The sequence below is a fragment of the Impatiens glandulifera genome, chromosome 4 (assembly GCF_907164915.1).
Source record: "Impatiens glandulifera chromosome 4, dImpGla2.1, whole genome shotgun sequence".
NCBI lineage: Eukaryota > Viridiplantae > Streptophyta > Magnoliopsida > Ericales > Balsaminaceae > Impatiens > Impatiens glandulifera.
Window position 1 is genome coordinate 13,659,556 of NC_061865.1, and position 14,694 is coordinate 13,674,249.

A 14,694-nucleotide genomic window follows, 5' to 3' on the forward strand; every position below is an offset into this window, starting at 1 on the left:
CTTTCATTCTATTTAACAGATCAGATATGTTTTCATATTGCGAGCACAATTTTCAGAATTTGCACCAATACCCAATTCTATAATTAAAATTGAATTACAATCAATTATATATCATGAAATTATAATCCCAAATTTATAAGGGTGGAATTGAATTATAATTCCAATTCCTTAACAGGATGATTATATATATAGTGTTAAACCAAAAAAACTTAACTTTAAATATATAGTGCAAGTATATATTATTGTGTTTAATATTAACATTGTTTATATGAATTGGTTTTGAATGTATTTTTTTAACTTTAGAGAAATAGACATAGACTTGGATAACAATTATATGTTTTAACAAACATAATAACTTGATTGCATATAATTGCAAAATCAAACTTTATTCATACATCATTTTATTGAATATATATAGTAAATATTGTATAAAATAAATGCTGTAAATGATACTTAATTAAGTTTAGTTATTGTTGTCCCACCAAAACTGAGATTGAAGGTAGTTGATGACGTTTTTGTCCACTTGAAAAGCCTTGGTTAAAACATCGGGAGAAATCTTGGGGTCTGATCCAAACACGGCATTTGCAATGGTAATTACTCCTGGATTTTGGCTACTCAAGGCCGCTCCAGCAACCGCCTTAGTCTTCCCCACATTTTGTTGGAAATGGATGAGTCCTTCGGGAAACACAAAAACATCTCCCGGGTATAACGTCTTGGTAAAGAGTCGATTCTTTTGGTTAGGAATGTTTGATGTCACAAAGCCTACGAGAAGAGTACCCTCGAAGACAACAAGAACCTCAGTAGCACGAGGGTGTGTATGTGGTGGATTCAATCCATAAGGAGCAAAATCAATACGAGCCAAAGAAATACCCAATGTGTTGAGTCCTATATCACAACCAAAATAAGTTATAAGAAAACATTGCCTATAGAAACACTCTTGTGATGTTACAAACTAATACCTTTCAAATTATTGACATTCACGGCAGTAACATTTGAACCAAGAGGATTTGACGTATCCCCGGCCTTGTTTAGTCCAGAAAAGAAGAAATCGTCTGCATTCACGAGATTTGGGTTCTTGCAAAACTTCCCATTGACAAATACTGCCGATAAAATACAAGAAATTTATTAATACGATTAGATGAGAAGAAAATAATCAAGTGTATATATAAATATAACTACTTACAAGCCCCGGTTGGATCATCAATTGCGACACAAAAGTCTTGAAGAGAGCTTGGGTCGGAAGCTCGGGCAAGAGTGAAAGCCAATGCGACGAGGGCTACAAGAACAAGGAATTGTCCTTTCATCTTAATTTTTGTTTTGGAAAAGATATATGAAATGAAAGCAAAGTTGGATGAATTGGTGAATATGGGAATGGAAGAATCATGTTATTTATAGGCATGGATGGAAGTCCTTCATGATTTCATATGCGTATATATTTTATATTATACTTTGCTTCTTCTAATTTGGATCAAAATTGGACTTGTTCTTCAACTGTCACATATGACGCACCTTTGATTTTTTACATCTTTTATTCTTCAAAATGAACATCAATAATGACTTTATTCATTGAAGTAGTCTTCATTGATATGTTTGTTTGGACAAAAAGAAAACTCTTTAATTCATCGATGGTACTGATTTAGGAATTACTATATTTTAATAAGAGAGCTCTTTGGTTTCAATAAAAATGAATTTACTAGTTCCAAGAACTTAAATATGCATGTTTATATTTTCTCAAAATAAAATATAAGCATGCATTTACATGCTGAGTTTGAAGCAAAGTTGTCATTTGTTTTTACTTTAAATCTATAAATATTTTAACCCGGATGTTTTAATAAAATTAAAAATTAAGTGATGAATATTGAAGTTAATTTTGGAATTATATACATTATTTTTTATATTAAAATTAAATTATGATTTTTGAAATGAAATTAAAACTCCTCTTTTTTATGGTTAAAATTCATGAGGTGAGAAAATAAAACGCGAGTTTATGCTATAAAAAAACATCTAGAATAAAAAGAAATTAAAACACAAAAAAATTAAACAATTGAGAATGACTATTTAGAATAATATGAAGATAAGGTTAAAAGTTAAAACCAATAAAATATGCATATTCAAAGGTCCTTAGGTAAAGAAATTCATTAGTTTTGGTAGGATTAGGTTTGGACTTGAACAAATCTAGGGTATTATATTTATTTAATTGGTCTAAAAGTATTTATTTTTTACCTTTTCTTAAATGATAATAAAAAAATTATTAATTTTAATACAAAATTATTATATATTTTTAATATAATATATAATAAGTTAAAAAAAAATATAATAATAAGAACAAATAAATTTTGGTCTTTGTACCCCCAAATTTCGAGATGATACCAAATATAAGAGAGTTTTGTATCTTTCTTTTTTTTTTTTTTTTTTTTGTGTTGAGAAAACGACATTTAATTAAAAAATCCCAAAAATAAGAAAAAAACCACGAGTTTAAGAGATTATTCTAGACAAGCCTAAAATGATTTTGAAGTCTTAACATTCTGAATAAAAGCTAAAAAACTAAAAACGTAAATGAATTATCTGATTACAATACTTTCAATTCTAGTGAGTTTAAAAAACGGTAAATTCCAGTTTCTACAGATATTCCAGTTCTGCTCCGTGCTTAGAATTCTTGTCCATGTTTCTGCAAGGGCGCTGCAATCCGATACAATGTATTTCCATAACTCTTCAACGCTCCTGCGGGTTCTGCCATATACCCTTGCATTCCGTTCTTGCCAAATGTTATACACCACTGCTTCAAAGTCGCATTTGAACACGCTTGTTGCAAATCTATTTTCCTTGGCTTTGAGTAGTGCTGCATCTTTGATTTCATTCCATTCGCTCGGGAAATTGATCAGCTCCAGGTTTTTATAGAATCTGTCCCAAAGCTATGAAGCAATGCAGTAGCTCCCAAATAGGTGATTTATGGTTTCTTCATTTCCTCTACATAGAAGACAGTTCGTGTCCGGGATGCTCATATATTTGCTGATACGATCACGAGTGTTGAGTCTTTCCTAGAAGGCGAGCCATATGATGAACTGGTGTCTAGGGATAATCTTCGTTGACCATACAAGAGGAGCCCATTCTACTTTCTGTGCTTTTTCCCGTGTTACCTCCCATATTTTCTTCGATACCAGTTTCCCATTGTCCTCAGCTTTCCATTCATAAATATCCGGTATGTCGTGTAGTTGTATGTTACTTATATGATCAAGTATCCTCTGTCCTTCTGGATTTCTTCTTAGGAGTGATTCCCAATTCCCGTCTTTAATGTCTCTGATTTTCGCTTCTGTGTAGTCCCTTCTGATGCGGGTATTTTGAAACTCCTCCTTGTGGATGATAGACTGGTTTTCGAACCAGGAGTCGTGCCAGAATAGAGTGTTTTTCCCGTCCCCTAGCCGAATGTCATAAAGATCTACAATATCGCTCTTAGTTTAAGAATCTTTTTTAGAGACCAGCTCATACATTCATGAATTTTGCAGGTCCAGATACTGGTTTCGTATTTCATAAACTTCGTGTGCACTCATTTGATCCATAGTGACTCCTGATTACGCTTCAAAACCCACAAATGCTTGAAGGTGAGAGCATTGTTCCACTCGATACAGTTCTTCAAGTCGATGCCTCTCTCGTCCTTCGGTTTGCAGATAGCGGTCCATTTGACTTTTTTTCTTCTTCTTCCGCTACTGCCCCAGATAAAGTTCCTCAACAGTGTATCGAGCTCCTTCATTACCTTCTTCAGAATGACTATTTGTTGCGTCCAGTAACCAACTATGCTCATGACCACGATTTTGATAAGTTCGATCCTCCCTACATAAGAAAGTTTTTTCGTTGCCCAACCGCATCTTTCTTATTTAACAATATTATGATGTGGGAAAGACATTATTAAAGTTTGACAAAGAGACATGAAGACTAAAAAAAATTCATTCGACAAAATCTTTAAAAAATCCAATATTAAACAAACTCTTGTGATTGTTACACTTCTTGCCCATTGGACTTTAAATATTATTTTTTTTAAACAAAATTATTCATTAAAATAAATAAATAAAATTAGTTTCATATAAAAAATAAAAATTCAAAATAAAGAATGATATAACCAAAAAAATAAGTGTATTCCATGCTCTGAACCGCCTCATTGTCATCCCTAATTCTATAATATGTCCGAGCATGGAGTCAAAATATCATACCATTCTAAAGTGAACCCAAACAAGTCCTAGGCATCTATATATATGCTCCAAAAAACCTACTTGAACAAATCTAGTGAAAACAAATGAAAAATATCACATGAGATAAGTTGTTTCTTACCCATTCCCCCTTTTATGTACTATTTTAAAAACGACTTAGTTTATATTTCTATATTTGTCTTCTTTTATATTTTGTTAAATGATTTTAAATGATCTATGATCGGCTTCCATCGGGTTCATTACTTTGAGTCGTCACGTAAATCAAAATAATCTTCTGAAAAATGAATGTAGCAACCTGATGCAGCGTGCGTGGCTAGGATGAATCTTTATCAAGATTCGTTGATTCTTACGAATACCGAAAGTCGATAGATATTGAGGAAACCTCGTTTTCTGATTAATAATCTTCTTCTCTCTTACAATGGAATACCTTCAGGGTATTTATAGGACTTACACGTATTAAATTAGGAATTACGTCTAATTACAATTTAATTACACTAATTTAGGATATTCCTTCCATAACAAGAATATCCCTACCTAATTTAGAATATCCCTTGTAATCTCTTCCTTAATTAGAATATATATTATAATCCTTTCCTTGATTAGAATATATCTTCCAATCCCTTCCTTAATTAGATTATCTTCCAATCTCTTCGACTCGCACCGCATCATTCCCCCCAGGGTAGAAAAGATTCGTCCTCGAATCTGGAACCGCATCATCCTCATCAGAAGAAGGCTCACCCACAAAAGGAACAAGATGCTTCACATTGAACACATCAGAGGTACGCACATGGCTGGGAAGGCGTAAACGATAAGCATTGGGGTTGATCTTCTCCACAATCTCAACAGGACCAATCTTCTTAGCAGCAAGCTTGCTATATTCATGAGCTGGAAAACGATCCTTAGTCAGAATAGCCCACACAAAGTCACCAACTTCAAAATCAACAGCACGCCTTCTCGAATCAGCCTTCTCCTTGTACTTGGCAGTAGCAGCAACCAAGCGGTCATGAGTGGTCTGATGAACCTGAGCCAACTGACCAACAAAATCCGCAGCAGTGGAATGAGGACGCACCTTGCTGGGCAGCGCTAACAAATCAAGAGGAGCACGCGGAGACAGCCCGTAAATCACATGGAAAGGACTGAAACCAGTGGAGCGATTAACAGCATGATTGTGAGCAAACTCGGCCTGAGGCAGCTTCAGATCCCAAGCCTTAGGATGATCCCCAATTAAACTGCGCAGAAGGTTCCCCAAAGACCTATTAACAACTTCAGTTTGGCCATCAGTTTGCGGGTGATAGGCACTGCTAAAATTCAGCTGAGTATTAACCAAACGCCAAAGACTCCTCCAAAAGTGACTCACAAAGCGAGTGTCCCGATCAGAAACTATGGAGGCAGGAAGTCCATGAAGGCGATACACATCCCTGAAATAAAGTTGTGCAACAGCCACAGCATCAGAGGTTTTCTTGCAGGGAATGAAATGAACCATCTTCGAGAATCGGTCAACCACCACAAAAATCGAATCAGAACCACGCTGGGTACGTGGCAGCCCAAGGACAAAATCCATACTGACATCAGACCATGGTTGAGTGGGAATAGGCAGAGGCAAGTATAACCCGGCATTAGTCGAAGCGCCCTTAGCCAACTGACAAACACGACAACGAGCAACAAAACGCCCCACCTCTTTGCGCATCGAAGGCCAGAAATAAGAAGCGGCAAGAAGCTGGAAGGTACGATCACGCTCAACATGGCCTTCTTTGTGGAGTTCCTGAATCATCCTCAAACGCAGGCTGCAATCTGGAATGCACAGCTGCACACCACGGAAAAGGAACCCATCCTTTTTTGGGGTAAGAAGGGCCGGGACAGCACAAGGACTAAGGCTTTCTCGAATGTGTCCCTTAGCCAGTAAGTCCTCCACCTGCCTACGCAACTCTTCATGTTCTTTGGGACTCATGCGGTAATGAGGACGGTTGGGTAGGGCAGCACCTGGAACCAAGTCAATGTGATGTTGGGTATCACGCAAAGGAGGCAAGGCACAAGGCAGATTCTCAGGAAAGACATCTGCAAACTCCTGTAACAGCGGCTGCACTGGAATAGGCACTTCAGAACTAGCACCACAGGTAATCAGCGAACAAAATGGAGCAAACACCATGCCCGATTCGACCATGGCGGTCTGAAAAGGACCCCGAGACAACAAGGTGGTAGGGGGGGCACATGATGAGTGGGGGCAGCACCCTTCTTGGGCTGATTTGGCATCAACACAATCTTGACTCAGCCAGGACAGACGATAAGGCTTGGGGTGAGGTTCAGTGGACAGACCCAGCTTCGAAACTGCAACCTCAGAAATCACATTCTCACAACTCCCAGCATCAATGATGAAGGTGCAAACTTTGCCACCGATGGTACAAGTGGAATGGAACAGATTATTACGTAACCACTCGTTGTCAGGAGCACGAGGGGTTAAACATGATCGACGAATCACCAAAAGGGGGCCAACATCACCAGAAACATACTCCTCCGCTGCCTCATCATCATAAACATCATACACTGGGGCTGAATCTGAAGGAAGAGCAGAGTCAGGATCCTCCACCTCAGTAAAAAGACCACGATTGGTGGACTTTGGGTTGCGACACTCTGCTTGGCGATGGCCAACTTCACCACAATTGAAACAACGCAAGCCACCGGGACGTCCCTGCGGGGGGGCTGTAGTGCTGCGAGGGGGGGCTGGGGTGGGATGGGCCGGCTGGGAAGAAGAACCAATGCCACTAGTGGGGACAACCTGTTTTCCAAAGCTACCCGAACCGCGTCTGGCTAGCTGTTTCTCAGCCTGTGAAGCACGCTGATGTGCCTCAGAAACAGTCAAGGGATCAAACATATTCAAAATATCCTGCAACTGGAGGCGAAGGCCACCAATATAGCGAGAAACCAACTGGAGAGGGGACTCAGACAGGTCAACACGAGCCACAAAGGTGTAAAACTCAGTGGAATAGTCATCCACGGAACGAGAACCCTGACGAAGATTCTGGAACCGCTGGTACAGGTTACGTTCGTAATTATATGGTAGAAACGCAGCCCTAATATGCTTCCTGAATTTGTCCCAATTCGTGAGTTTTGCCTTACCATGACGAACACGTGTCTGTTTCAACTGCTGCCACCATGCTTGTGCACGACCATGTAAGCGGATCGTAACAAGGGGTACACGACGATCTGCAGGAACTTCCTTGAAATCCAGAATCTCTTCAACCTGAGAAAGCCAATCAATAAACTCTTCCGGTGATAGACTACCATCGAACTTAGGGATGTCCACCCTGAAAGCCTGCTCCCAGCGATGATTGGGGCGTTCAGGGGATCGATTCCGAAGACCACCGAAAGGGTTTTCATCTGTCATCGTAACATCATCTTCAGGGTGGTGCATGTGCATAGATGCATCCATCCGTTGCGTCAACCATTCAACCTGCCGCCTCAAATCGTCGTTATCACGGCGAAACTCAGCGTTTTCACGTCGCAACTCAGCAAGGTCACCATCATCAGCACCAGGGGTAGGGTTGTGCGGCTGTCTTCGGGGCGGCATACCTCAGGGTCGACTGGAAACTGATACCAACTGATGCAGCGTGCGTGGCTAGGATGAATCTTTATCAAGATTCGTTGATTCTTACGAATACCGAAAGTCGATAGATATTGAGGAAACCTCGTTTTCTGATTAATAATCTTCTTCTCTCTTACAATGGAATACCTTCAGGGTATTTATAGGACTTACACGTATTAAATTAGGAATTACGTCTAATTACAATTTAATTACACTAATTTAGGATATTCCTTCCATAACAAGAATATCCCTACCTAATTTAGAATATCCCTTGTAATCTCTTCCTTAATTAGAATATATATTATAATCCTTTCCTTGATTAGAATATATCTTCCAATCCCTTCCTTAATTAGATTATCTTCCAATCTCTTCGACTCGCACCGCATCACAACCACCAGTAATCTTGAATAAATTGGTTCAAAACATATTAAAACACCCCCAAAAGAATAACTTACATTATACACGAAACTATATTTTCTAGTTAAACCTCAAAAGAGAGAACACTAAAATCCAAAACTTATTTCAACATAATTTTGTCGAGAAGACTGACAATACATCCGTCCAAGAACAAAAACTTCAAATGTTGAAGTTCATTGATTGAAACAAATATTCCAAATGAAGATCTTGCCTAAATCCAAACATATTATGTCTCAAAGGTCACCTTTAGATACAAATATAAACACTAAAAAACAGATTTGAGAAGAATTAGAGATGTTTTTAAAGTTTGAATGATGGCAAATCTCCTAAAAATAGGGATGTGTTTGGATTTTGGTCCATAATGACATATTTTTTAGAAAAGTAAAATATTTTTTTGATTCATTTAATAGTAAGAAACACAACCAAATGATAAAACCTTTCCCAATAAAATATTAAATTACAAAATCATGACTGACTCATGATAAGTTCTCAAAATAATAATAAAAATAAAACATCAAAAAAAATATATTAAAAAAAAAAGTCAGTACTTAAACCTTAAAACCCAGTAAAAAAAATCGAAAAATCCAAGATTCTGCCTAGTTTTTATTGTATGACCATTTTATTTTCATTTTCAATCGTAATTATTGTCACTGTGACGTTTATCTTTCGACTTACGTTGGTGTAAATAATAAAAAGACATAGAATTTAACATAATTCATGGAGATAAACTTGTCTACATCGATCAGAAATATATAATATTATTGAGAAGATTAGAACAGAGAATATAAACATTATGACAGACTAGCACTGGTGAAAAAGTGGTCAAAACCGAGAGTTAAAACTCTCGGTTTTGACCATATAACTCTCGGTAAAGAGACCTTACCGAAGGTTTTAGTAATTCTCGCCATCCCTCGGTATTGACTCTCTCGGGATTTCCACAAAGAGAAAAACCGAGAGTTATATGAAAACTTTCGGATTTTTCTCTTTTGGAAAAACCGAGGGTTTTACAAAGAACTTTCGGTTTTTCTCTTTTTGAAAAACCCGAGGGTTGTACAAATAACTTTCGGTTTTTCTCTGTGTGGAAAAACCGAGGGTTTTGCAAACAACTTTCAGTTTTTCTCATTGTGGAAAAACCGAGAGTTTTCATATAACTTTCGGTTTTTCTCTATGTGGAAAAACCGAGGGTTTTGCAAACAACTTTCGGGTTTTCTCTTTGTGGAAAAACCGAGAGATATTACAAAACTTTCGGTTTTCCCACAAACTAAAAAACCGAGAGTTATATGAAAAACCCTCGGTTTTTACCCAAAAGAGGAAAAACCGAGGGTTTTTCATATAACTCTCGGTTTTCTCTTCGGCTAAAAACCGAGAGTTTTCTAATATCTCTCGGTTTTTCCACAAAGAGAAAACCCGAGAGATTTCATTTTTACTTTCGGTTTTTTCCTGTAAATTTTTAAAAATGTGCGGATTATTTTGTTCGCAACCAAAACCTGTTCAGCCACCAAACCAATATATCAATGATAAAAGAAATGCAACATACATTAAACGATCACATTAATTGATCATGAACATTACAAAATTCGACACCAAACTAATATTCCGAACAATCTGTTCTAAATTCAACCACTAATGAAAAAATGTTTTGAATCGAAACAACCTTAGCTTGTGGGGGGAGGAGGTGGTCCTTGCCTCATATACAATTCGATTCTCTCCATTCTTGCGTTCATCTCTGACTTCTCCCTCTCCATTCTTTCCACAATTTCTTCATTTTCCGCTTTCATTTCATCCATTTTGCGCCTTCTTTCTTCATCCCTCTTCTCCAGTTCCTCCAGCTTGAGCTTCATCATTTGATTCTCTTCTAACAATCGCTCATTGTTTCGCTGTGAAATGTTTCCACTACGACGATCCTCACGAAAGTGTGTGGGCCGGACGCCTGATCCCATTCCGAAGACTACCCCGTGTTTTTGTTGTCCGAACACCCTCTCCGTCAATTCAAAATCAGATATTCCCGGTTCGTTCTTAACAACCTCCTCCATCTCAGCCTGCACAATTCAAATAAAATATCATTTCTATAATAAAAAAAACTAGGCATATTCAATTCACTTACAATTTTCTCTTGCACGTGTTCGTCCGGGACGGGTGTTGGGTTTTCTTGTGTCGGTTTTGGTGTACGGGTCCTCTTGAATACTTCAATTACAGACGGTGGCCATCCCATTTCAATCGCCTGTTGAAATAAATGATTTATATAATTAATAACAATCTTTATATTAAGTTATTACAAATAATGTACTTACCAACTCGTCTTCAATTTGTGCAAACGGTCTACTTCCCGTTCGATGCGGGAATTTCAGATTCTTCCGATTCTTCATATTTGTAGTACTGTGTCTCTGTATTTGAAATAACAAATGAAGTTAGATTAATTAATATCAACTTTTATTTGAATTATGAAACCGTACCTTAAACGTTTCTGTGAAGAAATGGTTGCGACACACAAACTCCCAATCATCTCGATCGTAGTCCGGTGGAGGATTAGCCAGTACCGCCGCCTCGTCTCCTTTGTGGACGCGGATATAATTCTTGTTCAAATCCGACCGCCATCTATCCCATATCTGATTGGCGTGTCCCAACCCGGTCTTTCGAAAATACTCAATGTCGCCATTAGTCGCTTCGAACGGATCCTGAAAAAAATAACATCCAAATGTTACAAATAATTATTTAATGACGTAATGTATAATCAAGTTATAAGTATTACCTTGATAGCAGTCCACAGTGAATCCAATTGGTCTGCACTTAAAGCCTTCCACTTGAGAAGACGGTGTGAGACGGCTGCGGGGTCCCGGATAATCGACCCCACATGTCTAGACCACCGTGTCCTTCCCACGTTGGTACCGCCTGGCCTCCCATCCTTCTCTCTAAACGTTAGAGGGATCCTCGTCCCCGCTAGCCTCTTAGACAGCGCAATATTCTTGTTCTTCCCCCGTCTTTTGCGGGCAGAAGATTCTTCAAAATTATCAAAATCTTAATTAAATATGTCAATCAATTGAAACACTAACTAATTTGTAAACGAAATACCTGTCGATGATGGGTCGGGAGTGGTCCCGTCCTCCTCCTCGTCTTCCTGCTCCTCGATAGGCTCCTCAAGACCCTCGTCTTCAGCCTCATCGCTAGGTAGGTTATCAGCGTATGTGCTCTCTATAAACTCGTGGAGATCATCATCGTCTTCAGTCTCGTATGTTCGGGGAGGCGCAGTAGCTATCGGGACCACAGGAATCGGTGGTTGGTCTCTAAAAGACGATCCTCGAAGCTTTAACGACTCGGATTGGGCAAGTAGGTTTTGGTAACTTTTATCCAATTTCTTGGGTGTCTTCCTCATACTCTTCCAAGTTGTTTTAGGACCTTCAGACATTCTTAATTCACATTCTTAATTCACACCATTAATAAAAATGAGCAGCGGATGTAGATCGACGGGCGGACAGCGGGCGGCTGAAATTCCTAATCCAAACCTAATAACAATAACCAACATTAATATAACCAAATATTCAAACCAATAAATCTAACCAAATCAAACTCCAATTAAACTTCAATCTAACCAAAATCAAAATTTCAACCTAAAATTCTAACCTAAACTTCAATCATATCTAACCTAAATCAAACCTCAATTAAAAAACAATCAAACCAACAAACATTCAACCAAACATATATCAAATCAATCCAAGAAAATAATCAATCCAAAACCTAAACTAACCAAAATCAAACCAAACATATATCAAATCAATCCAAGAAAATAATCAATCCAAAACCTAAACTAACCAAAATCAAACATATTTTCAACCTAATCTAACATTATCTTACAAAATCATACAACCAAACTCAATATAACCTAAAACCAAATCCAACAACCAATTACAAAAATCAAATCCAATAACATAATCTAAACTAATCAATCTAACAATAATATAAACCTAATGTAACAATTCAATATAATTAATCCAAAATCAAACTAATATCACCTAAACTAACCAAAATTAACCAAATTTTCAACCCAATCAAACAAATATAACCTAAAATCAAACAAATTAATAACAAACAAAATACCTAAAACAAAAATCTAACAATAATCTAACCTAATTGCAAAACTGTAACAAAAATCTAACAATAATCTAACCTAATTTCAAAAATCTAACACTAATCTAACCTAATCTGAAAAATCTAACAAGAATCTAAAATTAATCTAACCTAATTGCAACAATCTAACACTAATCTAACCTACTTTCAAAATAAATAATAAACTAACCTTACAGGGCGGCGGCGGCGGCGGCAGATATTCTTCACGTTTCGGCGGCGGCGGCAGAGGGCGATTCTTCAAAAGGTTCGGTGGTCTTCGGCAGGGCGGCGGCGCAAGGTCTTCGGCAGGGCGGCGGCGCAAGGTGTTCGGCAGGGAGTAGGCGCGGCGTCTTGTTCGTCGGGGAGAGAGGAGCGCGGCGGAGATGAGAGGAGAAGAGAGAAATGAATCGGGAAAAAGAAGAGGAAGAGGCGCGATTTTTTAATTTGATGATGTAATTTCCGAGAGTTGTATATAAAACTCTCGGTTTTACCCTTATTAAAACCCGAGAGTTGTATATAAAACTCTCGGTTTTACCCTTATAGAACCCGAGAGTTTTATATAAAACTCTCGGTTTTACCCTTATAGAACCCGAGAGTTTTATATACAACTCTCGGTTTTTAATGTTTAAATTCCGAGAGTTTTAATATAACTCTCGGTTTTTGATTTTTCAGGACATTTTTGCAATTAAATTTAAATTCACAAAAACGAGAGGCTTTTGTAAACCTGTCGTTTTTTATGCATATTTCCGAAAGTTGTATATTTAACTTTCGGTTTTACAACATGATAAATGGTAAAATTATTTGGATCCTCACTTTCTAATAACGTTGAAAAACATTAATTTAACACATTTGATATCCTTAAAACATTTCCCAATCCATATGATCAAACATTACACAAATACATAGGATAATCAAACATGAACATTCATATACACTTCTATATATAATCAAACACATTCATAAACATTTTAACATTAAAGACAATATAAATTTTTAAAATAAACTATATTACTTAGAGTCTAGATTGGAAGGTGGAAAACCAATTAATTTAACAATTTTGTGAAATGATAATTCCGAAAGTTATATAATTAACTTTCGGAAATATCGATCAAAACCGAAGGGTTTATATAAAACCCTCGTTCTTGAGAAATGTAAAACCCGAAAGTTTATATAAGACTTTCGGTTTTGAGGGTTATTTCCGAAAGTTAATTATATAACTTTCGTAATTAGAACTTGACAAATTGTTAAATTCTTTGGTTTTTCACCTTCTAATGAGCTTTAACAACATTAATTTAACACATTTGATGTATTTCAAATATTGCACAATCCATATGATCAAACATTACATACATTCATAAGATAATCAAACATGAACATTCATATAGACTTCTCTATAATAATCAAACACAATCATAAATATTTGAACATGAAACACAATATTAATTCTTAAAATACAACACAAAATTGATTATATTAGTTAGAAGTTAAGATTGGCGGGTCAAAAACAAAATTATTTAACAAACTATTTAGTGTTAAAACCGAAAGTTATAAAATTAACTTTCGGTTTTGATGTGTATTTGCGAAGGTTCGAAATATACCTCTCGGTCTTGAGCTTGATCAGAAGTTTTGGGGGAATTGTTAAAACCGAAGGTTTATTTAAAAACCTTCGGTTTTTACCCCTCTTTAAAAAAATCTGATTTTTTTCTAAGTATGGGGAAGGGTAAAAACCGAAGGTTTTCAAATAAACCTTCGGTTTTTACCCTTCCCCATACTTAGAAAAAAATCAGATTCTTTTAAAGAGGGGTCAAAACCGAAGGTTTTCAAATAAACCCTCGGTTTTTACCCTTCCCCATACTTAGAAAAAAATCAGATTTTTTTAAAGAGGGGTAAAAACCGAAGGTTTATTTGTAAACCTTCGGTTTTTACCCTTCCCCAAACTTAGAAAAAAATCATATTTTTTTAAAGAGGGGTCAAAACCGAAGGTTTTCAAATAAACCTTCGGTTTTTACCCTTCCCCACACTTAGAAAAAATCAGATTCTTTTAAAGAGGGGTCAAAACCGAAGGTTTTCAAATAAACCCTCGGTTTTTACCCTTCCCCATACTTAGAAAAAAATCAGATTTTTTTAAAGAGGGGTAAAAACCGAAGGTTTTCAAATAAAATTGTGTTATCAGATTCTGGTAACACGGATGCAGTTTCTCCGGTGTACGCCGAAGTCTCTTCCATGTCGAATCACCCATATCCTAAATGCATTTCAGATATATGTATATATATATATTAATCAAACAAAATAACGTAAACTAACATAAATCTAGATCTATATATAATATATATATATATAAACTTAAGAAATCTAAATCTTACAATAAACAAAACAAAAAAAACCAAATCAAAC

General features: G+C 36.7%; 1 protein-coding gene across 1 annotated transcript; it reads right to left on the minus strand.

The window, feature by feature from the left end:
- Positions 1-461: 461 nt before the first annotated feature.
- Positions 462-1,323, minus strand: LOC124936194 (germin-like protein subfamily 1 member 13). Its single transcript, XM_047476673.1, has 3 exons — positions 1,184-1,323; positions 960-1,100; positions 462-885 (listed from the first exon to the last, which is right to left on the minus strand). Exons 1-3 carry the CDS (start codon positions 1,302-1,304, stop codon positions 464-466), a joined length of 684 nt encoding a protein of 227 aa, XP_047332629.1. The 5' UTR covers positions 1,305-1,323; the 3' UTR covers positions 462-463.
- Between the last annotated feature and the right edge of the window lie 13,371 nt (positions 1,324-14,694).